Source organism: Grammomys surdaster, unplaced genomic scaffold (genome assembly GCF_004785775.1).
Source record: "Grammomys surdaster isolate TR1022 unplaced genomic scaffold, NIH_TR_1.0 725, whole genome shotgun sequence".
NCBI lineage: Eukaryota > Metazoa > Chordata > Mammalia > Rodentia > Muridae > Grammomys > Grammomys surdaster.
This window is the reverse complement of record NW_021605144.1, coordinates 91,774-118,581: the sequence shown is the minus strand read 5'-3', so window position 1 is coordinate 118,581 and position 26,808 is coordinate 91,774. Positions and strand designations below refer to the sequence as shown.

At 40.2% G+C, this 26,808-nt stretch overlaps 1 protein-coding gene across 1 annotated transcript; it reads right to left on the bottom strand.

Annotated features, from left to right (window-relative positions):
* Window positions 1-22,968: 22,968 nt before the first annotated feature.
* On the bottom strand, window positions 22,969-24,326 carry Ch25h (cholesterol 25-hydroxylase). The gene has a single exon (XM_028782295.1). It carries the CDS (start codon window positions 24,308-24,310, stop codon window positions 23,477-23,479), a length of 834 nt encoding a protein of 277 aa, XP_028638128.1. The 5' UTR covers window positions 24,311-24,326; the 3' UTR covers window positions 22,969-23,476.
* Window positions 24,327-26,808: the final 2,482 nt, after the last annotated feature.

Genomic DNA, 26,808 nt, shown 5'->3' with positions numbered 1-26,808 from the left:
CCTCAAGGGATTGTTTCATAATGTTTACTGAAAATAAAAATACTGAAAAATAGCCAACCCAGTTATTGCTATCAATAACATCGCCAGGACATTCACAGATGTTCAATTATCACAGCATGTTGGCTCCCTCAGCAACTTGGGAAAACTATAGAGAGGCAAGTGGACCTCAAGTGAAGCACTAGGTAAAGAGAAGACGGAATGGGAGGGAAGGAGAGGGAAGCATGAAGGAGAAAGGAAAGAAGGGGAGAATCGAGAGGGGAGCAGATGAGGGGAAATGCAGAGTGCAGGCAGCTAGGAAATAGGGGAGGTGGGGGAGGCTTTCGGAAGACATAATGAGCAAAAGCAGAATAAATTCTATTCCCTTCCATTCTCTTTCTCTATAGAACTCTGAAGCCATGGCCAGAGTATAGGTGCAGAAAAAAGGTTTTCAGTAGTGTAAAACAAGCCCAGACCTGTGTGTGACAAGGTTCAAAAAGCAGGTGGGACCAAATATCTTCAGTACCTCCATGGTAGCCTTGAAGTCCCACAGATTGACATGTGAAACAACCCCAGGACTGCTGGCATTTGAGGCCAGGTGATTAATCGCTGTGGATAGCCTGTCTCGTGTGTGTCGGAATATTTAGCAGAAATCCTGGCCTTTACTGCATGATGCAAATGATAACTATTCAGACCACAGAAGAGCAAGAAACTGAGAGTGAAACCAGAAATACTGCCAAGGGCCTGCTCCTCTGACCTATTCCCCCAAGGGCCCGCACTTAGCCATATACTTTCTACAGCTAGGTCCCACAAAATTTCTAGAACTTTACAACATAGTACCACCACCCGGAGCCCAAGAATTCAAAATTTGATATGCTGGACAGATCTCTAGATTCAAACCATACCCTTCTCTAAGTTATTTCTAATAAGTATTCTGTTTTGCCAAATATATGTTAAATTTTAATTGTTTTTCATCATAACTAAATTATCATAATTTTAAAAAATTTACTCTACAGTTTTATGGTGGCCAGTTCCCTGCAGATATTTTTAATCTTGATTAATTTCTTAATCCCAGTAAGTCAGTTGTTTTTGAGTATCTAGTTTAAAATTCCAACATTCAAAGTAAGTCACAGGTTTTGTGGCAGCCTCTTGTGTATAAAGGGCAAGAACAATCCGAACCCTGTTACAGCACATACTCACACATGCACATATACACAATCACACACACACACACGTGCATGGACACACACATGTCTACATGTACATACACAAACACAAATATACAGAAGCACATTGCCCATTGATATATTGTTAGAAGATGATACAATTAAATGTCAGGAAGAAACCCCTGTGGGGCTTTTCCTTTGGACAAGGGCCCTTCATGATAGACAGGCTTCTAAATAGTACTTAGCAAGTAAATCTCTAGTCTTCTTGAAAAGGACATTGGTTTTTCTCGTGGAATGAATTTGGCTTTCTAGACAGTTATTTACATGTTGTTTCATCTGTTTCTCCTGCACTGAGTCCTTTTGAGTTGACAGACAGAAGCACACTTGATTCCTTGGCCTCCTCTCTGCCTTTAGAGACAGTGAGTGTCTCTGTGCCTCTCAATCCCACTGGATCAGGAAACACCAGCTGTTACTTTCCCCCTCAGTCCTGATTTCAACCTGTGATCTATCATGTGTCATATCACAGCATGCCAGAACTAGATAAAAAAAAACAGAGAAGTTAATAACTTAAAATTAATTGATTAAAATTAATTAATTAACTAATTATAATTTTTAAAGTAATTTAATTAGTTAATTAATTAATTTTAAATAGAAGTAAAGCTCTGTACATGGTAAAGGGTGATAAATAAAATCTTTCATTTTTTCTTTCTTTTTAAACTTCTACTCCAGAGTTTCATTATGTACAGTTACTTTAATAATAGAAGAGAATACTATTTTTAAGACTATTAACATAACATCTGACTGTGCCTGGCGAGTAAGGAGTAATTTGCAAAGGAAGAAAACAGTACATGCTAGGATTCAAAACAAGATGGGATTTCAAGTTTTGCTGTCAATTACAAAGGAGGAATATGCTCTAATAGGTCTATAAAACATATTTTGATAAGAAAATCTACTTAGCTATCACAAGGCTTCCTGGCATATGTGAACCCCTTGCATGGTTCTAATGCATGCAAATTTATTTTAGAGATTTCTCATCAGTTTCTTCGTAGTGTTCCACATGCAGCTGTTTTTAAGGAAAGGCTGACAGAATTGCAGGACAGGTAAGATGCCAGATCTTAGTGATAGTCTTGAGCTACGTGGGCTAAAGGGACTGGGTACCGTTCGTGCAACCACTTTTGAAAACAGAATGGTACTTTCTGAGTCAAGCAAACAAAGCCTATAAATAGAACTACGACACAGTAGCTCATCTATCCCACTGTCTGCAATTTTCATTTCTAAAGGAAATGGAATCAGAATACCAAAGAGTTATCTGTATACCCTTATTTATCAGAGCAACTAGAATTGATGAATGGAAAGATTAAATGCTGCATACTATATATACAGTGGAATCTTATAAAAGAATAAAGTTTTCATAATTTGTGTCAATATAGATGGAAGCCGAGGATATTGTGTTTAAATGAAGTAAGCCAGGCATTGAAAAAAAGGGATAACAGATACTCTTATCCATGTAAAAGCTGAAAACATTTACTGAGTTCATACGTGAGTAGTGGTCCTAAAAACTAGGAAGGGCAACAGAGAAAATGATTCCAACACACAGTTAGAAGGGGTGGATATATTTGCCAGTTGTATAGAACAATATGGTGGCCATACCTTAGAACAACATCAAATACTCAATGAAAACTAAGAGAGATGAGCTAGTATGCTGACTCAGTGGGTTAGAGCACTCACTGCCAAGTTTGATAACCTGAGTTCAATCCCAACTATCCACACAGTGAAGTGGGAGACTTAACTCAGTTGTCTTTTGCCATCCACGTACTTACCATGACATGAGTTAGCAGAGAAAGAAATGAAGAGGGACAAAGAAATGTGATAACATACAAACCAGAAGAGCTCAAGGTCTCCCAACATAGATAAATAAAAATGGAGCAGGAAAGAAATAAGTATTTGTTACCAAGATTTCATCATTCTGCTTTGTATACACATATCAAACATCACAACATACCTATTAATAGATGCATTTACAAAAGAGAAGTCTGTCCAGTCTGTGTTATTGAAACACGTACGGCATGGCTGATTCATGGAAACCTGACCGAGCTAATTTATACCCCCTGAGGCTATCTAATAATTGCTTGGGACATTCTGGAGCTGATTTCTTTCAAAACTACCTTCAAAAGATTTTGTGTCCTGTATATTTTGGAACCATCTTCTAGTGTAGTTAAGAACTTCTTTTCACATTGGGGCTTTTATCTTGTGCCATCAGGATTTATCAAATTGTGACCTGTGAACTATTTGCATGAAAATCTCCAATCCTAGTCTCCCCACACACTAGACAACGTATCTAACCTCTGCAGTTCAGCCTATAAACCTCTGTTCTTCATGCTTTCTGGCAGCGATTCTCATACATCCTAACATTTAGGAACTCAGCCTGGGAGGAAGATGAGCATCGACGAAGCACAGCTCCTAGAGTGCAACATAAACCAGACATGAGGATGTTAGTATGAGGGAAAGCTTCACTGAAACTAAATATTCAGCAATGCTATATTCCATTCCTCATTAATAACAAACATGAAGATGGTTTCTCCAGAAAGGCAAACGTAAGGACATGAGGTGAGCATTACAGCCACAGCTCTACACACTCTTTGTGACTTCAGTGCAGATTGTAAAAGGTATACTTATTTATTCAACAAATAGTAACTAATCCCTGCCATGAGTCAAGTCTGATTTCTGTCAACACAACACATAGTTAAGGTAGGGTGTTTCCCTAGAGTTGAATCCTCTTTCCAGGTTTCCCTTAGCAATTCCAACAGGGTAATTCATTCCAGGCAGTGAAATGCTAGAAATTCCCTAATCCAACTGCCTTTACTGTTTCTGGGCTGTGTTTCTTGCTGTTCTGTGCTGTGTCTTGAAGGTGCTACTGTTGCCCCAGGGATGTGCTGGAAACCGAACCAAGTGGGTACAACTACTTCCCACTCAACAATAACAATCCCAGCTTTTTCTGATGTTGTTACAGGTCCATGTTGGATTTTACTTGAGACAAGAAAGTTTCTAAAGTATTTTTTAAAGTCAACATATTTTTAAAGCTTTATTTTCAATTAAAGATCTTTAAAGAAATGATAAAAATTATCAATTGAATTTTTTTTCAAAGTAGAATTAGTTTTTAAGTTTCATGGAGACTTCGTAGTGCTGTCTACGGATGTTGTATAATTTATCTTCCCACAAAGTTATGAGTTACTTTTTATGATCTCTGTGTTTTTTCTTTGTGATAACAAGCATTGTGAAAAGAGAGATTTAGAAACCAGCTTTTAGGTGAAATTCCAAGCATTTATCAACTCAGATTTTCTTTCAAACCCCCTATTAGCATCTCAACCACTTCTGATTCAAATTGACACACAGAGAGACACAGTAGATAGAGTGGAAAATCATAAATGCTAAATGAATAATACAAGTAACTTTGGTTGTTACATACACATTTATCAAATCAAGTAGAAATTCATTAGATTTAATTGATTCTCACTCGCATAAAATTAAAGTTGTTAAGCTCTGAAAGAAACAATTTGCTCCATCATTTTTCTGTGGATTGAACCCAAGGCCTTCTGCAGGCCAGACACTGAGGCACATAACAAAGCCCATCTTGTGTTCTTTCAATAATTTCTATAAATCAGAGAAAACATGGTAGATTAGCAGTTACTAGGTATGGACTCTTTCCTGACTAGCTGATCTCAGTCAAGGTGCTTGGTCCAGAAGGAATTTGAAATAGTAGAACACTCACTTTCAGAGAGATTCTCTCTGACACTCACCAGGTATTTTGGAACATGGACAACCCACACAAGGAATACTTTGGTCAGATACCTTGGTTCTCTCATTTCCTGAACTTACATTGTCTCGTCTGAACCTGTTCCAATCCTACCTGGCCCAATTGTCTTGCTTAGTCTTCTGTGAGATACAGATCAGAACAAATTCCCCCACTGAATTAAAACATCTTTCAATTTACTACTTTCTTTTTTGTATATCTAGGCCCTTGTATCAAATTTGTCCAATTGTTCTCAAAAACTCAGATGTTGAAATAAAGCAAGAAAGACCATGCTCTATTTTTACAAGTTAATCTGCATATTCATTCATATATACACTCCAATCAAACTACTTATTTAGATACAAAGTAGTTATGCAATTAGCAAGGACAGATAACTTGAAACCACACAGAGCACCCCCTTGCGTGGGTGTAGGGGGCATATTTCTCTAAGAAGGTAGTTACATGTGGGTGCCTGAGCATAAATAGAACTCCTTAATCCAGCTGAGTAACAGTGAATCGGCTTGGCTCTTTGCACTCTTGTCTTTCAGTCAATAGAGTCCCCACGTCTAATTGGAATGTGCATTATCTACTTATGCTGAGGAAAGTTCCTGTTAAAGCAAATCCTGATTACAACAGTAGCTGGTGTTCTGCCATTTACTGTTTATGCTGACACTTGAGACAGAGAAAAGATCATAGAAAGGGCAGTTTCATGATAAAGTCATCTGCATAGTCACGGCTTTATTTTGCTAGATTAGTCATCCTCAACACTGATTATTATAAAGGGGAAAGATAACTTAGGAGAGTTTAAATGTTTTCCATGTTGTAATAGTCTCTCTTAAGTTCAGGTTTAAGATATGAGAGTACAAAGAATTTTTGTCTCCATGACTTCCAAATGGCCATACAGTTTTTCTAGGTTGCCTGCAGTTTAGAAAGCCAAGAGAAGCTCAGGCTTTTGTATACCCACTGGGTGTCTTTGAGATTTCTTTTTATTAGTTTTTAAGTGTGTGTGTGCGCACATGCACATTTATATCTGTGTGTGTTGGGGATGGATGCCCTTGGAGTCTAAAAGAGGGAGGTAGATCCCTTGAATCTAAAGTTACACATGGTTGCAAGCCACCTGATATAGGTATTAAGTACTGAACTCCAGTCCTCTGAAAGAACAGAGAGAATTCTTAGTCACCTATCTGTTTCTCTAGCCCTGGCTTGGTTATCTTGTCTAACATTGCTATGCTTTAATTTTAGACCTGTCATTTGCAAGGTATAAAATTATATCCATCCATCCAACCTCACAAGTTTATAGCATATCTAACCATTTCTAACTATGAAAGCATTCTTCCAAGTCCTTTGTAAATGTGAGGGAAGTTGCGTTAGTTACTTTTCTATTGCTGTGATAAAGCATCATGACTAAGAAAACTTATGAAAGAAAGAATTTACTTGAGCTTATACTTCCTGAAGGTTAATAGTCTGTCGTGGTGGAAAATCACGGCAGAGTGGTGCAGGGAAGTGTAGTAGCTGAAGAAGACATTGAGGCTCGCATATTGAATTGTAAGCACAAATAAGAGAGAGAAGCAGAGAACTAGAAATGCCATGAGGCTTTAAGATCTCAATGACCATTTCCAGTGCACAATTCCTGCAGCATGACCACACCTCCTAGGCCTTCTCAAACAGTGCCACCAACTGGGAACCAAGTATTCAAATGATTAAGACTATAGGAGACATTCCTCCTTCAAAAAACCCCATAATCATAATGGTACTTTTGATAACTGTAAACAAAATAATTAAATGAGGTCATTAGCCTGGGCCAATCCAGACTATAGATCTGATTCAGTTTTGTTTAAAATGCCTTTACTGCCTCATTTTCTTTTGTTACAATCACCTTAATTAAAAATTAGCTAGTGGCAAAAAGTCTTGCTTGAACCCTAGCATTTAGGAAGCTATCTCATAACAGAGAGATATATGTCCAGCTGAAAACTATTTATTCCCTCCAATATACCCATAAAGTCATATTTTCTTTCATGTGTAAAGGCATCTATTGCCACAGCTAATATTAATTTACATTTCCTGGAAGATTATGGAAGTGTTTATTTAATGGATAGCTATCTCTACAAATGTTAATAGATTAAGCATATATGTGTGTATGATGACAATTTCCACAGAAGAACTTGAAGTGAGTAGACCACGTTTTGCCTACGTTTTGGTTAATTCCTGTTAAATAATTTTTTTCTCATAGCTTCACAGTGACTTTTAGAGATACATTGGTATCTAGGGACACATGAAAGACAAGCATTCAAAGACTAGATCAAGGGACAGCATTTCTATTACTACGATGTTGAGAATGCCATGATCTGGTTGGAGTCACTCACATTGTATACTCAAAATTTAAATTTGGATGATGTGAACATCTCTATATAGAAACTCAAAAGAATCAATATATTCAAATTTGAGAAGTCAATCATGGGACACATCTGTAATCCCAGCACTCAGGAAGTAGAGGTGAAAGGATTATAAATTTGAGACCAGGTTGAGCTTTGCAGAGACACTTTGTCAAGGGGAAATATATAGGAACTATAATTGAGCTCAACAAAACTGCAAGGTCAATACGCAAGTATTACTTTCATTTGCCTATATAAGTAATTATTGAGAAAATATTGAAACTGAGTCAAATTATAATTTCATCAGAAAATAAAATTAGAATAAATTAACCAAAAAGTAAATAATTGAGAACCACAAAAATGTCAAAAGAAATCATAGTAACCCTAAATAAATGGAAAAACAGCCTACGTTTCTGAACATTAAGCCTTAATACTAACAAGATTAGACTTTAGTTAACCTTCAGATCCACAATAATTTCTTTCAAATGTCCAAATTTCTTTTTCTTCCTTTCTTTCTCTCTTTCTTTTGTTCTTTCTTTCTTTCTTTCTTTCTTTCTCTCTCTCTCTCTCTCTCGCTCTTTCTTTCTTCCCTTCCTTTCTTTCTTTCTCTCTTTATTTCTTCCTTTCTTTCTTAAGATTGTAAAAGCCAAGGACCACATTTCTAAGAGTATGCAAGGGACATTGAATAGGGAAAACAATCTTGGAAAGAATAAAAGCAAGGAACTCATATTTCTCAAGTTTAAAACTTGCTGCAAGGACATACTATTTAAAATAATGTGATCTTATTGCAATGAAAGACATCTAAATGAGTGCAACAGAATGAAAAATCTGGAAATAAGTTTCCATGTCTGTGATAAATTGATTTTTTTTGACAAGGGTTCCAAGAACAGTCAGTGAGGATAATATTCTTGTTGAGAAATTGTGTCAGGTTCTTGAGTACTCAAAGGAACCAAAACCATAAACATATGAGCTAAAACTATAAAACCCTTAGAAGAATATATAGGTGTAAATCAGTATGAACTTCAATTAGGTAACGATTCTTAAATATGATGCCAGAAACACAAACAACAGGAAGAAAAAAAGATATCTAGACTTCAACTTTCCAAACTTTTGTGCATCGAAGAACAGCATCATCAAATCAAAACAATAGCTCACAGACTATGTGATCAGAATGTACATGTCTAAAGTAAAAGAGAGTTCTTCAATCCGTTGATGGGAAAATATCAACATTGTTTAATCATTCCAAACTTACACTGAACACTTTCCCCTGAGAGCAGGATCAAGACAAGGATGCCTTCGCTCATTACTTCTACTCAGGATTTTACTGAATCCATAGTCAGAGCAGAAAGCAAGAAAAGGAAAAGAAGGGAGAGAAGGAGGGAGGGAGAGTGAGAGGGAGGGAGGATAGGAGGAAATGAGAAAGGAAGGAAGGAAGGAAGGAAGGAAGGAAGGAAGGAAGGAAGGAAAGAAGGAAGGAAAGGGTGAGATGCCTCAATTTACCTACATATTTTATTTTCTTGCTTCTACTCTATTCTGGCTTCAAGCCTAAAGGAGTTTTGCTATTACACTTATTCTGCAGAATGGGATTCAGAACTGCATGACTGTCTTTAAATTCCAAGAACATCCTTCAGACCAGTTGTAGTGATGATCTACACACACAATCCAAGCCCCATGTCAACTGTTGAGGCCAGATGTCATCTTAGAGGATGTCTTAGCACTGGAGGAGGAAGCATTGGCTAACAATTGGTTAGTGAGCTTTAAGTGGGCGAGTTGAAGGTCAGAGAAAACTGAGTCACAGGATAGGAGCTAGAATTGCAAGAAATCAGAAGCTAAAGAGATGTCAGCTATCTGATCTTTGGAAATTTACTTAATGTTCTCTTCTTGTCTGTGAGATGGGAATAATATAAGTGTCACCCATTCTCTCTCTTCTTACTCAAGGCCCAAATTTAAAATAGAATACCTAAAGAAGCATCACCATAAAGTGACTCCTAACGATGTTCTACCACACTCGTGGATCAGTAGCTTGCTCAGCCAGCATCATAGAAGCTTCCTTCTGCAATAGATGGGAACAAATACAGAGTCTCACAGCTGGACAATATTCAGAAAACGAGAGCCCTGGAAGGAGGTCATAAATGAGATGTCTCCATCAAATCCCTCCCCTCGGGGCTCAGGGAACCCTTTAAAAGAGGAGGCAGAAAGAATATTATAAGAGCCAGATAGAATGGAGGACACCAAGGAAATGAGGTCCTCTAAACACAGCAGAACCAACACACATATAAACTCACAGATACTCTAGCAGTGTGCACAGGGCCAGAATGAGTCTACACCAGATGAGACCCCAGTGCTGAGAGAAGTGGACACATGCCCTCATCCCTAACCCTGAAGCTATCTCCAGTTGATAACCATCAGCAAATGAAAAATTAGTTCTCTCCAGTGGAGTCTCATTGGGGATGCAATCTACTCTCAAGGCCAGGCCCCATGCCTAACTGTAGATGGCCAACGCAAAACAAACTCAATGACGTTTTTGGAGGTTCTATGTCTCACAATGTTTTGTCAGGTCAATTTCTATTATTTTTTAAATTGTTTTTTACTTTATAGATCCTATGCATGCATATATATATACATATACATATACATATACATATACATATACATATACATATACATATACATATACATACATATATATATATATATATGCTTCAAGTTTTGTAATTTTTTAGGATTCCTCTGTGTGTATTTCTGCATCTATATGAGTTTCTAGGGATTTTTTTTCCTTCGGCTCTTTGTCTTTCATTTGTTTGTTTTGTCCTTTTCCCATTTGTTTTTGCTTTCTCTTATTTTATTACTTAGATGCCTGTTTGTTTTCTGAGGAAAGACAGAAAGTGTGTGGAATCAGATGGGAGGGGAAGTAGAGAGACTTTCCAAGAAGTTGGGGGAGGCAAGACCATAATCAGAATATATTATCTGGAAAAACACAATTTTTAATAAAAGTAAAATAATAAAACAAAAAGAGAATACATACATATTTTCCTCATCAAATTGGTCTACTCTGCAATGGACTTGTTCCCTTATTGTCTAGTGTGTGGAGTGGCTCCCTAGGATCAATGCAGAGGTATTGTTTAAAGTAAGTAGAATGTGTTGACTCTGACCACAAAGTTGTTTTAAGGATGAAGAGGAGTCGTGTGTACAAAGCTGTTAGTATTGTGTGTAGACCATTAATGGGCCTGTTTCATAATAGCTATTATTAGCACGGCTGTGATCAATCTTTATTATCACACGGTAAGGCTCACTAAGCTGTTGGTTGAGTGTATGTGTTCTGAATTAGACCCAGGAAGCAAAATTGAGGAGGAATACTGGGTGGTCTGCTGTGTTAGGCTATAAACAGGTGTCAGAGTATAGCAACATACAGTAATTCATAGTGACCTGCTGTGTTAGGGCATGCACAGGTGTCATGGTGAAGAAACAGAGTCATCCAGGGTGCTCTGCTGTGTTAGGGTATGCACATGTGTCATGGTGAAGAAACAGAGTCACCCAGGGTACTCTGCTGTGTTAGGGTATGCACAAGAGTCATCATGTGGCAATATACAATAATCCAGGCTGGTTTGCTGTCCTAGCCTATGCACAGATGTTATTTTCAGAAAGAAACCCTACTAGAATAGGCCATACCAGTGGACCAAACAAGAAGTTTTGATCCTGGATCACCAGCCTCACTAGTTCCTGGCTGGCTGCCCAGCTTGGGACTCCCACCTGAAGCCTATTTTCAAGTCCCTCTTTAACACTCTCCAGGAGGGTTCAAGGCATCCTGCCAGATTACTGAATATCCTCCCCGTACTATTACATATAGTGCGTTTCTTTGCAAATTCTTCCCCAGAGGTTTGGTTTCTGTTTTGTGTTTTGTTGTTGATGTTGTTGTTGCTGTCATTAGTGAACATCAGCTGCAGTGGCCCTGACATCCAATCACAAAGAATCCTTCTGTTCACCTCAGGAGTGGGTTATAAGAAAGCAGCTGCCGGTGGAAATGGACACTTGAGGAAATTTACACTGTAGTCTTCCTTTAAGAATATACAGCCCTGGAAACAGATGCTGAGACCCACAGCCAAACATCACACAGAACTTGAGGTGTCTTGCAGGGGCTGTCTCTGTTGCTTGCCATTGGATCCCCTTCCCCTACCTGGACTACCTGTTTGGGCCTCTTCAGGAAAGGGAGGGACTATGCATAAACTACTGGAATTAGATGTCCCAGGGTGGGATGGTACCCAAGGGAGGCTTCCCAGAGAAGAGGAGAGGGTAATGGGGGAGGGATGTGTAAGGGTGGAACTGGGAAGAGAGCTGGGAGAGGGGCTGAGATCAGGATGCAAAGTAAATAAAGAAAATAAATTATTGAGAAAAAAAATAGACAGCCTTTGCATGAGGGAACTCAACTTTGCCTCGCAGAAAGAAGAGCAAATCTCCACAGGGAAAAAACAGAGTTCTGTCTTCCAAAATGTAGACTCATTTTCCCTACGAGTTTAGAAAGATGTGATAATGAAAAGGAGCTACTGAGGGACAGCGGAGCACAGTGAGGTAAAGGTGGCTTTGTGGGGACCATGGCTTGGATGATCACTAACTGGGAGAGTTCCTGAACCTCTCTGTGCCGTTCATGAGGCCGCTGTGAGGAGTTAAATGAGTTGGTAGACTGAAAGGGCATCAGAGAGTTGAATATGTTGGGAGTATTTGACATCAGCTATAAAACAAGACAATAATAAACAGAAGCAGGAGCAACACAGCTGAAGACAGAGACAGATACCAGGCTGCACCGAGTAGGGTATTTGCTTTCAGAGGAAGTTACACTATGTGTTAAGAGGCTATTTGCTACCATCTGCTGAAAGCTCAAGGATGTGTTACAAGCTCCATCTTCCAACCTGAAGGATATGTTAGGAAACAGAGAGTTGTTCTCCAGGGGGAGAAAAAGGTTTGGTCTTACAAGTAAGCACTGACTCTAAGTTATTTCAGACATGTCTGAGCATAAATCTATGAAGTAAACTCTGCATTAAAGTTGCCATAGAACATCTACCCAGGCCCACCTTGGAGATTAGTTGGTCAAGATGAGGTTTGCCACTGCAGAAATAACGTCGGAGCACTTTTTGTGTTTAGCCTCAAACAACTACACCTTAGTTGGCCTACCTAGCCTGTGGGCCACCACTCTTCTGACCAGCACTTAGGAAGTAGTTCTCCATTCTCCACTGAGGAAAACCACCTATAACCTCCTAGAGTCATTTACACCAAAGGGGTTTCCCCTCCAATGTAAAGGCAGAAGGAAGCTACAGCTTTTACATGATTTCTCCTAAATGCAAGAACCAGAAAGGCATTTGATCAGACAAGAAGTGAGAATCCTTGGATATCATGAAACCTGGGAAGCAAGTGCATCAGAATTAAGGCCTAGAAAAGAGGTCCATAGAGATTCCAAAACTCAGAACTGCCAGTGTTCTCAGAATGCAACCTTGTCATACTCTCTTTCCAGGGAAGTTTGACTCTTTTGTCCTCCCTAGAAATGCACTCATCCTTCCATGATTTTGTAGATAAGTGTCACCACTGTGTTCCATGGACAATAGGCGTCACCATTTATGTGTCACAGATAATAGGCTCAACATCATAATCCCAGTTCCCTTGCTTAAATATCCTAAATTTCCAAGAGATGGTCTACTTATTTACAGATAGGTCATTTCCAACCTAGGTTTAGAAAAGAGTGGCCATAGTTAACACTTTATGTCAAACAACTATAGCTACAAGAACCAGTGAGTGCTCTGTGTGTGTGTGTGTGTGTGTGTGTGTGTGTGTCCAAGTTTTCTATCGTATTTTTGGCTTCAAAGTTAAATCTTACATGAGGCCCTTGTATTAATTCATTATCACCACTATCATCATCACTATTTAGTATGACTGACATATTATAAAGTATAATACTTAAAATTGATAAATAGAGAAAACGTGACATAACCATACTGCCATGCAGCCATCACAGAAATCAGGAAAGTACATGTGCCCATCATCCCTCAAAGATTTTTAGCATCCTTGAAGTCCGTGTCTGCACCCTTCCCTGTTTCCAAACAGCTACCAGTCTATTTTGTCACAGTGGATTTATTTGTATTTTACATAAACAGAACCATCTAATATGTTGTAACTGACTTTATCTGTTCAGCATAATTATCTTTTAACTCATCCTTATAATTATATGTAGTTTCTCATTCCTAATTATTGCTGAGAGGTATTCCATGTATGGATCCTCTCTCAAACTGTTTGAAACTGAACTTTTCAGAGAAAATATGTGATAATACAGATCCAAAGCACTTTATTAAGCTTCTACATGTTGACCCAGCAGTTTAAGCAAAAATGGTAGCAAACAAAGTAGGTTGCAACAATGCCCATGTATGGTCCCATAACTATGTTTTTAACACTCAACAAAAGAAAGCTCCTAATAGTTTGGAATCCCAGAGTGTGGGAGGAAAACAACAGAAAGGGTAAGCACAGGTCTTTATGTTCCACACCATCTGTGCAAACCAAAGAAAAGTCACTTCCTGCCTCTGACCCTCAGTTTCCTTATTTATAAAATGAGGAAACTGGATAGGGTGTCTCAGCCTTAGCATTTGTGGATTCTCCTAACTTGCCCGGGACAGCACATGAGCTATCTTCCTCTAGCAATGCTAGCTAGTTCTGAAACATATCCAGCCCAGTCTTCTCACGGAAACTGCACTATAGGAGTGGTTTTGTCCACATGATGGTCAACTCTGAGAGGCTTCTTTCAAATGTTCTTTGTGGCCAGTGTCCACTTGAATACCAGGAATCTGCTCTTGGTTTGAAAGACCGGGGCTTCTTCCTGGTGCAGTATCCTTACCCTGACCACTGACATGGCCTCTCGGTTCCAAAAGTGAAACAGATAGCCAGCCTAGCCTAGGTATCAACTGTGGTAACAGATCCATTTTCTTTCAATTTTGGTTCTCTGTAGTGCTTACCCTTTGTGTGACACCATTCTTAGAGAAAAATGAACAAATATCTACTCACACCATACAAGGAACTGATGTCAGACCAAGGTAGCACCATCAATACCACCAATATCTAACTTGGTGAAACAATGAGTTTACTGAGGCTATTTGCTGTAGATGGGTGTGAAATTACTTACAGAAATGTAGATGACTCAAATGCATCTGCATCAAGATAATCCTATACAGGTGGGTAATATCAAATAAGAACTGGAAACCTGACACCACTCTGTTTTACTTGAAAGAAGCTCCACAGGTAAGAGTCTCCTCACTCCTCACTTTAGCATCTCATCATACTTATATGACCTTTGGTAGAGAAGGGATTTATGAATCTTCTAAGTTTTAGGGACTTCCTGAGACTTGGCAGTTGTGGAGTTCTTCCACCTGAAAAGGAATGTTTCAATTTGGAACTTTCTGAGTCTTAAGGAGAGTCCTTCTGGAATGCAAAGTTTCAGTTCAGAATAAATTGCTACACAACATTACATCCCCTCCCTCCCCTGCCACATGGGCAAATGTCTACCTCCCAGACTGTCTTCAGATTCTTCAGAGGAGCAGAGTTACAGCTTGAAGATTAGAAGGAGACAAGAAAAGGGGGCTGGAATGGAAGGCTGGCAACAGCTACTGAGTGGAAAAAGGTATAACATCGTGACATCAGGGACAGAGAAAGAGAGGAGTTTCATATCATAATCTCTGCAAAAGGATTCTCACCCATTCAACTCCCTACTGCTCAGACTTATTTCATCTTCATGGAAGAACTAGGAAGTAGTCAGAACTACTCATTGCTACTCTACCTTCCATCTACTTTACAGAGATAGAAACTGATGTTCCAAGTGATTTAATGACTTCCCTGAAAGCAGATAATCAGGAGTTCAACCACAGGCTCTTCAGGCTTCCAGGCCTAGAGTCTATACTCTAAGATATCTATAGAATACTTTCCAAGAATAAGATTCTTGAAGTACTAAAAGTTATACAACATGATCCTTTCTTTCACAGATTTTTCCCTCTCATACAGAAAATAATGGTTTAACCCTTTTGCAATAGATGACAATTGCCACAGAGACCCATAAATGATCAAGGTATAGATGACAATGTATTGCCAAATATTCAGAAATAATGAATATCTACGTTATACCCTTCTCCACTCAAGACTCAGGGATCCTCAAGGAAAATTTGACAGAAAGTTTATTGGCAATTGATGACTATAAGGAAACAATATATTATGAACACAGCAGGGAAGTTACACATTGAATTCACAGAAGTTGAGACAACATATACAAGACTAGCATGGGTTCAGGCCAGACAAAATTCCAGAACAGAGAAGGGAGAGGTAGGCAGTAAGTCCCAGCCCTAGCTAAGGAGATAATGGCACTTGATAGTGGCTAGAAGAGGGAGAGCCCATTTTCTTTGAAGGTACAGCCCCTGGTGGGTAAGTCACCCTCCAGTAAGGTCGTTCACCCAAGAGCACACAAACAAAATAAACGTCATTTGCTTTTCTTTAATTGGGTGGGTAGGGAAAGGGGATAGATCTGGGAAGAATGGGAGTAGGAGGTGAGACTGATCAAAATATACTGTGTGAACTTCTCAGAAATTGATAAAAATGAAGAGGTAGAAGGAAAGTCAGGGAATGAAGCTACTATAAAAATAACCTGTAGAGACAATATCCAGTGATTAGGCACAGCTCCCGGTTGAGGGATGGAGCAACCCACCTATCTCAAAAATATTAATCCAGAATTGCTCCTGTTTAAAGAAAATGCAGGGACCAAGAGTGGAGCAGAGACTGAAGGAAAGGCCATCCAGAGACTGCCCCACTTAGGGATCTATCCCATTTGCAGATACCAAATCCAGACACTATTGCTGATGACAAGAAGCTCTTGCTGACAGGAACCTAGTATAGCTGTCCTCTGAGAGGCTCTGCCAGAGCCTGACCAAAACAGATGCAGATGCTCACAGCCAACCATACAACTGAGCATGGAGACCACAACGGAAGAGTTAGGGGAAGGAATGAAAGAGTTGAAGGGGATTGCAACCTCATAGGAAGAACAACAATATCAACCAACCAGACCCCTCAAAGCTCCCAGGGACTAAACCACCAACCAAAGAGTACACATGGAGAGACCCATGGCTCCAGCAGCATATGTAGCAGAGAATTGCCTTATCTGTTATCAATAGAAGGAGAAGCCCTTAGTCCTGTGGAGACTTTATGCCCCAACTGGGGAAATGCTAGAAGAGTGAGGCAGAAGTGGGTGAGTGGGTGGGGAAGCACTCTCATAAAGGCAGGTGGAGGGGGAAGGGATAGGGAGTTTGCAGAGGGGAGACTGGGGAAGGGGACAACACTTGAAATGTAAATAAATAAAATAACCAAATAAAAAATAACCAACAAAGCAGCACAGGCATCAGAAATGAGTAAGGGAGGGAGGGACCAGGGGAAACAAAATCTTGTTTTCTCTTTGTCCTGACATCTCAGATCACAGATGACTAGCAGGCAAGTCACTTGGCAGTAAAGGCTTTCAAGAAGCAGTCTTGTTTGTAGACTGACCAAGATGTACTGAAAAAAAAATACAGGGCACAAGGAACATCTTGGAAGAGAGAGTGTTAAGAATAAAGACACTGGATAATAAGGAGGAAGGCTGTGAAGTGCTACCTTCTGGACATGACATGCATCACTGCAATCAAGAATTCACAGTATCATAGGCTGCCTGTGAGGGTCCTGTACAATATTGAGCCTGTGAATATTCATGCACATTATAGGTAATCATGGTGCCCTAGTCTTCCCTGAAGAGGGAATTGGCTTAGATGGATGGGGGTGGAGTAGGTAATCAATTGTTTTCGGTAGTATAGCCCACTGCCTATTTTCCCACATTCCGATGGGTAGCTCTATTCACAAGCTCGTACAAAGGGCTCTGGTTAAACTCTAGTTTTGTGGGTCAAAAAACAAACACAAAACAGAGCAAAAAAGACTCATGAAAGGATGACTTTTAGGGAAGAGGGGAAATCGACCAAGAAGAAGTGAAAGAGCACAGGGCCTATGCCTTTCAAACTCATTATATACGTGTATAAAATTGTCCAAAATAAACTTAGTTTAAAAATCGAAATAAAACTCTAAATAGAAATAAAGAGAAAAATAAAAGTAAAATATAACATTCTATGCCTTGAGTCTCATTCTGTGAGCGCAGTTTTGCTAGCAATGCTCTTAGCTTAAATTGTGCAAAAGTTACTCTGCCACAGCTTAGGTTGTAAACCTCTGTTGAATGCAAATTAAATACAGTTGAGTGACAGTGATGAGAATTTAGTCAAATTGACGGGTATTCAAGTCACATTTTAAATCCCTTTCTACTTGTTTCTTGTTCTTGGTGACTGGTCAGGTCTCATGTGCTCTTCCACAGAGTGCACTCGTGATTCACGTTCATGCTCCTTCTTTTAAAGAAGTCACCACCTGCTTGAAGTTTATTTTGCTGGGAAATGATTAGTCTAAACTAGGTTGCAATTTCTTATCCGGTTATTTGCATCTCTAAAGTTTTGCGTGTGTGTGTGTGTGTGTGTGTGTGTGTGTGTTTCTGCTGCCTTTTGATCTGGGCTTCAAATCTCAGAAAGTGAAGAACACTTCTTTGAATTTTAAGGTATCTTTCAAATCTAAAATTCAGGATTTCAGGAGTCTCTTGAAACTACCTAAAAGTCCTCTTGCCACAACGCTGTCAACTTGCCTTGTCAAGGAATTAGTAATGCATTTTGTACATACACTAGTGACTCCTTGAACACAGGCCTCATAATACCTTTTGGCGTGTGGTCCTTTGGATGAGATGGGCTCTTATAGTTTAGGGCATCCGAATACTTGTTCCACAGTGGGTATTGCTTCGGAGATGTGGCTTTGTTGGAGGAAGAGTGTCACCTTCCTCCTCCACAAGGCAGGCTTTGGGAGGTAAACATTCCCACTGTTGTGAGTTTGCTTCCTGCTTGTGGTCCCTTCTATGAGCTCTCAGCTGTGGCTCCAGCTGCCATCCCTCCCCGCTGTCACATTTTCCCACCATGATGGTGATGAGCTCACCCCTCCGGAACCCTAAGCCCAAATAAACTCTTCCTTCCTTAAGTTGTCTCGGTCATGATGTTTATTATGGCAATGAAAAGGAACCTAAGAGGATAGAGTAACAGAAAACTTTACCCTATGATTTTAGATCACTGCTATTCTTTCTTATGTATTTACTAGTAAGTGACAATCATTAAAATTAATGCATTTGTTTTAATAAAGTACGGAGAAAGAAAATAAGCAAAGAATGATTAAGGGGAAACATCTGTGTGCCTTCACTTCAAGAAGTTCTATTCATATGAATATTTTTAAAAATCATTTCATGCAAGCCAGTGTTAAAAAGAAAAACGTGTTTGGAGAGGAGTAAGAAGAGTAGGAGGGAACCAAACAACTTTTTGTTTGGCTCTCAAGGAAGTGTTAACAAAAGATAACTGCAGGGGGGCTAGGTTAACAGCTTCTGAATAGAACTTTGTATTTTTCATTGCTCTCCCATGCTTGAAATCTTAACACATGCATCTTTCACTCTTGTAAATTAATAGGTGTTACAGTAGAAGATAAATCCATCCTTTCTCTTTTTTTAATCCCATCTGCAGTTGCCTTGAGTCAAGCTCTGTATCTCTCCTCTATAACAATTTTGTAACAATTTGTAAAGAAAGGGTTTCTACCTACAGAGGGCTGTCTGTATGCCAGAAATGTGCCAGTTATAGTAAATACTGTCTTTCTGGGTCTTCATACATTCTAGGAATAGGCACTGATAGTCTCTGTTGCTCTTTGAATGAAAAATGTCCTCCCTAGGCTAATATTTTCGAGTGCTGTTCCCTGGTTGGTGCTGTTGTTTGGAAAAACCACAGAGCAGCCTTACTGGAGGAAGTACGGTACTGAGCTTTGAAGGTCTATAGTCTCCTCTCACTTGATGTCAGTGTTCTCTTTCCTGGGTGTGGCTAGAGGTGTGGTCCCTCGGCTTACTGCCCTTACTGCCTGTTATCATGCCTCCCTTGCCATTATAGACTCTTCTTCAAGGACCATAAGCCAAAATAAAACCCTTCTTCAATACATTGTGATACTTTTGTCACAGTAACAAAAAGTAACTAATACATTCATTTTGCAGATGAGGATATTGAGCCCTAGAGCAACCTGCTGGTCACACAGTGAAGATGCAGGGGAGCCAGGCCTAGAATGAAGGCAGCAACTCCCCATATTCTCTGCTATAAGTTTTTATCTTGCACGTACACAAACCCAGTTCTCCTTTGCTTAAAAACTATGCAGTACACAGGCCACCACCTTTATTGCCCAAGTCTAATTTTCAATACATTCATCCTTCTCTTCATTATGTATCCACATACCTAGCAAGCTCTAATATCTCACACCTGGTCTCCCACTACCCCTGTGACATGTCCAGGTGGGCATAGTCCTGAACAGTTTGATGGCTTGTGAAGAGTTAAGATAGGCACTGACTGCTGGGTCTCAAACTCAGTCCCTGGATGCCTTCCTTGCAACAAATGTGACTTAAGGTTCCTCTAGAACTTATTTGGGCTTCTGAACTTCCTACTATATTTTCAGTATGTCAAGTTTCCTCATTTTTCTACAACTATCTTTCTTCCACTAGGTATCAGTTGGGCCTGCATTCCAGCTTTGTGAGCCCATAGAAATCCTTCACAGCTTGGGCCAAATGCCTCTGTTTCCTTGGGATTCTCTAACTTTCTGTTGCTGTCTTCCTGGTATTGCTTACCACATTGGATTAGCTGAATTTGCTTATGGGACATATTTGCAGACAACTGTTAACTTTTCTAGAACAGGACTGGGAAATGTGTACATGGCTTGAGTCCAAAGCTGAGATGGGCTGGTGATAGAGGATGAAGAACAAGAAGACGTAGCTGAAAAAAGACATGATTATTAGCTGAGCTGTGTCTCCTGTGCTTTCAGAATTCATGTGGCAGTGAGCCAATGTGTATCAAGAGACAACTGTCACTCTTGAGGAGGAGAAAAATCAGTGAAGAGAACAAAATTGGTTGTGTGTGTCTGTAGAAGAGAGAGGGAGAAAAAAGAAAGGGAAGAAAAAGCAGAGTATATATGTAGTTAAAGCATATGTGTGTTTATATATGTTTGATATTTATATGTGTATATGTGTATGTGTATATATTATATACAGCATGACTTACTCTTGCATGCATATATATGTTCATATATTATAACAAATTCATTATATCTACAATGTGTTTATATATAGTACATAAACACATACAAAGTACACAAATGCATGCATTCATATATATATAATTGTATGGAGGCATCTGTATAATTTGTGTGTACAATACATGCATGCATAATGATATATGGTATTATATATATATATATATATATATATATATATATATAAATACCTTGTAAAAGAAAATGTGCATTTTTGTACATATAATATAGGTTGTATATAAGTATTTGTATATACATTGTGTATACTGTAATTCAATTAATAGGAAATTTTCAGAATTATTAGAAGGTGGTAGGAAGAACATTTGTTACACACAACACAGATTTTCTTAGATTTATTCATTTATTTTATGTTTATGAGTATTCTATCTGCATGTATACCTGCATGCCAGAAGAGGATATCAGATCCCAGTAGAGATGGTAATGAGTCACTATGTGGTTGCTGGGAATTGAACTCAGGACCTCTGGAAAAGCAGAAAGTGCTGTTAACTACTGAGACATCTTTCTAGCCCCACAATACAGATTTTTAATATTAAAAGACCCAAGTGCCTGTGGCTTTTTTTCTTTTTGTGATGAGTGAGCCACTAAAAAGAAAAGAAACAACCAGAAAATCAGGAAGTAATTGTTTTCAAGAAGCTTCACTAATGCCAAGCTAAGACGAAGGCTAAGAAAGAAACACACACACACACACACACACACACACACACACACCACAATAAATAAACCCAATTAAGGAGATAAGAAACCATCTCTTTGGATTTGATAATTAGGAATATTCCAATGCCTAGTTCACTTCTTCTTGGAAATAGATGCTAAACCTGTGTGGGACCAGCCCTGCATCCCTAGTGTGAGACGCTGCTGAGGAAGAGGATACCTACATCTCTTATGGTGGTGTTTCAAAAAGCAAGTGAAATCAAGTGTGAAAAAAAACATAAAATGTGACCTGTTAGCCTATGCTGTGTGGCCTTTCACCTAGCTGAAGTCTCTCAGCTTCCTGAACAAGGCATTAGCTGCTTACTTGGGACTTGGAGAAAGTGTTTCTAAATCCAACACTTTCCATGTGTCCGATTGCCTCATCTCATTTCCCTTATTGGGCAAGGTAACAGGAAACATTGTTACAGACTCTGACATTGAGCTGAGATAAAATGTTATTATACCGCCTGGCTGGCTTTGAGTGCCGAGAGCCCTTCACCATAATAACAGCTGCACTCAGTATTCCACATCTGTCTGATTATTATCTTCTTTTGCCATTCACTGTGCACATGACCGAGGAGATGGAGCATGTCTAGTGCAGGGCTTCCTCCTTTGATCCCTCTTCTGCTTTCTGGGAAGTTCATGCTTTATAAATAAGTAAGATCTTTATGTCCCAGTCTGATACGGTTGCAGACAAAGGAGGTGGTAACCAGTTCAGGAGCCAGGAAAACACCTCTGAACAAACATGAGACAATCAGCAGACACCAGATACCACAGCTGCATCACGGGAAAGATTTAAAGATAATTCCCAGGAATCTCCTTTGACAGACAATGGCGAGCAGATCTTGAGATGCTTTTTTAAAATTCCTAAATAAGAACATTTAGTTTCATATATGATGAGCCCATAATGATATGCAAAGTTACAGACTTCTGACACCTCCCTTTTTAATGTTAGCCTTTGTGAGCAACAGTCTCAATTTAATATTAAAGTTAACTAAGCTGCAGGTAGATGAGACATTTGACGGCAACATCTGTATGGCCAATAATTTCTATTACCGAGCAGCCCAGTTGGTGCTTCTTTTTGTCTTGATATGGATTTTCACCTGCAATTTTCATGCTATCTCCTTTTGCAAGAGAGAAAACAGGAAATCTAAGACTGAAAGTTACTCTCACCCTCAGTTAAGAAGAGGCAGCATACTTTGCATTTTTGTCTTCATTAAGAAAATAAACTATAGGAAAACTCCAGGCTGCAGGGACAGTCTTTTAGGGATCAGTTTTACTAACCTTAAAAATGGAGCATAATTTATCATCTTTCCTGATGCACTAACTTTACGTATCAGGGCATCACTCTCATGTTCTGATTCTAAACTGCCCTACACATAACACTCCAGCAATACAGTGACTGATGTTAATCCCCTATAAAAGTAATATGCAGTGTAAGTTTTTCATGTGCCTCTTATGTCAAAACCAGATAAAAAGCATTCTGAATTAAAGTAGTCAGATAGGCCCTAGCCTTCTTCTCTGTAACCTTACCCCATCCCTAACTCCCACCCCTGACAATACTTACCACCAAATTCCTCTTGCCATGGCAGAACTGGTAGATGCTTCGAAGAACACTGAGCAGTACACACACACGCACACGCACACGCACACGCACACGCACACGCGCACACACACACTTCCTTTTTAGTTTTTATCCGTCAGGTCCATCAGGAGCCAATGCTTGTTTAGTTCATGTTCTTTTTATTTTTAAAATACAAATAAAAATTCTTTCAATATAAATATATCATTTCATTCAAAAATAGAAAAAAAATATACTATAACCTTGGTCACTGCCCAGCAGGAACAAATTTAATTATTTAAAGAGTCAGAAATCAGGTTTTCCACCAACACGTATGGTTAGCCCAGTTCCAGTGCAATATCCTACATAGGAAAAGTCTTGGCTCTACAAATAAATCATTCTAGAGATCATAATGATTCAAATACACAACGCTGAATGTCTTAACTTGTGTCCTGAAGTCAGTGACACCGGGATGAGGTGAAATTTGACACCAAGACTACAATTAAATTCATATACAAACATTATATAAATTACTTTGTCGGGCTGCAGAAACACATTAGACTTTATAGCAGTGCTCATCAATTAAAAAGTTACTAACTTCTGAAAAAAATAAGTCTGTTTCTTCTTCTGATTCAAGTGTTCGGTGCGTAGCTTTCCGGAGTCCAAGCAGCGTTCACCGCGGGCACATTGGCGCTGTGGGAGGGGTTGCGGACCGCAGGGTGCCCAGTATTTTGTCCCAGTGTGTGAAGTAAGGAGCAAAGTTGCAGTTAAACTGAGAGTGATGTAAGTCGTGGTGAGCTACGCCCCCATACCAGCCAAAGGGCACAAGTCTGTGAGTGGACCACGGGAAGTCGTAGCCTGAGTGGTCCTCCACCGACAGCCAGATGTTAACCACGTGAAAGGTGAGGATAGTGAGTGGGTGACACTGAAGCATCGCGACGTTCAGCACATCGAAGAAGGTCAGAGAAAGCAGCTCCCAGATGCTCATGTATTGGGTAGCCAGCGCGAAGGAGGACGAGTTCTGGTGATGCACCTTGTGAAAGGTGCGGTACAGCCAGGGCACCTTATGGTGCAGCAGGTGCCACGCGAAGACCTCAGTGTCGAAGAGCAGCAGGCAGATCAGGAGGTGACTCAGGAGCTGGGAGAGCTCGGGGGCCTCCCGCGGCAGGAGCGCAGGGCTGCGCAACCAGTGCAGCAGCGTCACGGGGAACACGAACACCAGGTGCTGGTAGAGTGTCAGCCCCAGGCAGGGCAGAAGCTGCCTTACGGAAGGCGAGAAGTCTGGGTGGATCTTGTAGCGTCGCAGGATGGGCACCCAGGGATACAGGAGGTCCAGCACCACGAACGGTAGGCAGAAGCCCACATAAGTGATGATAGAAAAGATGACTGGGAAGAAGGGTGAGCGCGCGAACGCTTCCCTGGTCCTGATGGTGTCCCAGAGAGGCTGCAGGAGCAGCTGGCTGGAACAGCCCAGGTCTTGGGGCTCCGAACAGTTGTGGCAGCCCATGCTGAGACTGTGTCCCACAGTTGTCTCCCCAGTCACGCCGACTTTTCTTAGGACTGCGGCCCCGCCCCCAGTGACGTCAGCCTTCCTTCCCTCCCTTCCCTGCTACAGAATTTTGCTTAATTAACCCGAATTATGCGTTTGGTTCCTGTCTATGTCGTGATTCAAAGCTGCATCAAATCTCCCCTTAATGCATGCAGAGGCCCTTAAAGCCGGAGGAAGAGCTGTTTGCTCGTTTTTCAGCTGACGTACTATAGACACTGGAGTGAGCGATTCTGTCTTGGGACAATTCACTAGCCGTCACCGCTACAAACTTGAGTTCATCACTCTCAGAAAGTGTTGTTTCTCAACCAAAGCAGAATTCTCTGAGTTTTAAAATATCTGTATTTGATTGTATAAAGACCTTATTCTACATCTTGGAGATCTCTGAGTGTGCGCACCTCATCCCACAGTGGTGGTACTGGGTCTGTTGCAAACTGGGATTGAGTCCTTTCCTCCAAAAAGGAGCAATCAGGCTCACAGCCTATTGGCGAGGACGACTCTCCTTCTCTGGTACCCTTAAATACCCGCGGTGTCCTGAGCAGGGATCAGATCCTGCAAGACAGCGGTCGAGAGGGCAGCTCTGCCAGCCTTTGCTCTGGGATGAAAAACGGAGGATGCTGGGCTTAACACTCACAGAGGATTACTCGATTGAGCCAAACCTCAAAGAGGGGATGGTCTGCGGAATCCTATCGCCTACAGGGAGATGTCTCATCTCCCCTGCGGTTTCCTTGGAAGTCCATTAGGCTCCTACTTTTACCAGTCCTTAGCTTTTCCCTACTCCTCAACTACTGGACACCCTCTCAGACACCGGGACTGATCGGCCAGGGACTGAGCACAGGAGGTCAGTACTTTGTCTGAGTAGAGTCCCCGCAGAGAGACCAGAACTGAAATCAGCCCCAGGTGGCTGACACGTGGCACAGGGGACCCCAGAGGAAAGCCAGGGGCCATTCTCCCAGAATTTCCTTCTTGCATTTGTGTCTTTACAGCGGCTTTTCTCTGCTGTAAGCTGACACAGTCTTATGCAAGCTTGTGTTTCTTGTGTTATTTTCCAAGGAAAACAGCGATAGTGGCTCTAGGAGCCTGCTGCAAGCCCTGAAAACAAGGGGGTGGGGGTGGGGGTGGGGTGAACTGTAACTTCTGCCTGCTCCCTGCCAGGCACAAGTCAGATTGTTACTTGTGATTCACACTCATCAAGAACGGGCTCCCTCGTTTGTCAGGAAGGAGGTAGTGACCCCATTGCTGTGGTTTCATAGCTCTGGATCTAAGGACTTAGCACATACAACCAAAGGAAATGAGACACACAATCATTTTAACTTTGTGCTTCACAGGTAACCACTAAGATATTTGTAATTACATTCAAATAAGATTTTTTTACACGAAGAAAAGATAAAATGATATAAGAAACAAACACATACTGTGAAAATATGGAACAATAAATGGGCACAACATATACCCAGTGTGTGTGTGTGTGTGTGTGTGTAATTTATAGTAAACAGGTTCATTTTATATAGAGATAACATACATATACAATAGGTAAGTTCATAATTCAGACATCCCATTTGGTAGATGTTCCAGATTTATCACTGTTAGAGGAGGTACACATTCTTCATTCATTCTCCAGGGCCCTTAAACTGTAGTTTTGAACTGTATAGCCACCTAAAAAAAAAAAAGAAAGAAAAACAATTTTATAAGATTTATTACAGCCATTGTGGAAACCAACATGGGGATGTCTCAAAATAAAACTAGCACATAGCCCAGCCATGCACATAGCCCAGCCGTGTGCTCCTGGCCGTATACTAAGGACTCTATATCCTATTGGTGTAAAAGAAACACAAAGTGCTAGAAATGGCATTAAAAGGGATTGGCAGAGAAAGCATGAAGTCACTCAAGTGGAACTTAGCTAAAGGTATGCTTGCCGCCTTCAAAATACCCCAAAGATAGTCTGCTAACCAGACCTGCTAGAGATAGAGATGTTCAGGATGCTAGAATATAACTGTTTACTCACCAGGACTGACCAGTCATCAAGCAGTGATTCCCATTCCAAAGGCATACCTCTGAAGGACAGCTTATTCATGGTGGGTAATGTCACAATATAACTACCGTGAAGTTTTGGTCTGCCATTAAGTCTCCTATAATCTTATCAAGGAAAGTATAGTTCTGTCAGGTGGACAAGATGAGCGTTGGTAAGAACTATTTGAAAAGGAAAATACTGGCATACTTTAAATAATTTTGATAATATATAATATCTTTGCTGGGTAAACTCCCTAGTTGCCTAAGCAGCCAGACTTGCCATCTCCTGTCGGTGTTTAAGTGTAACCTGGGGCCAGACTTGAAGAAGATTTAAGCATGACAGTGTATGTAAAATGCATATGCCTATACACACACAAATATACACACACACACACATATATAATATACATATACATATACATATACATATACATATACATATACATATA

Excerpts from the sequence above, each read along its gene's own strand:
- Ch25h (XM_028782295.1), bottom strand. The coding sequence starts at position 24,310 with ATGGGCTGCCACAACTGTTCGGAGCCCCAAGACCTGGGCTGTTCCAGC.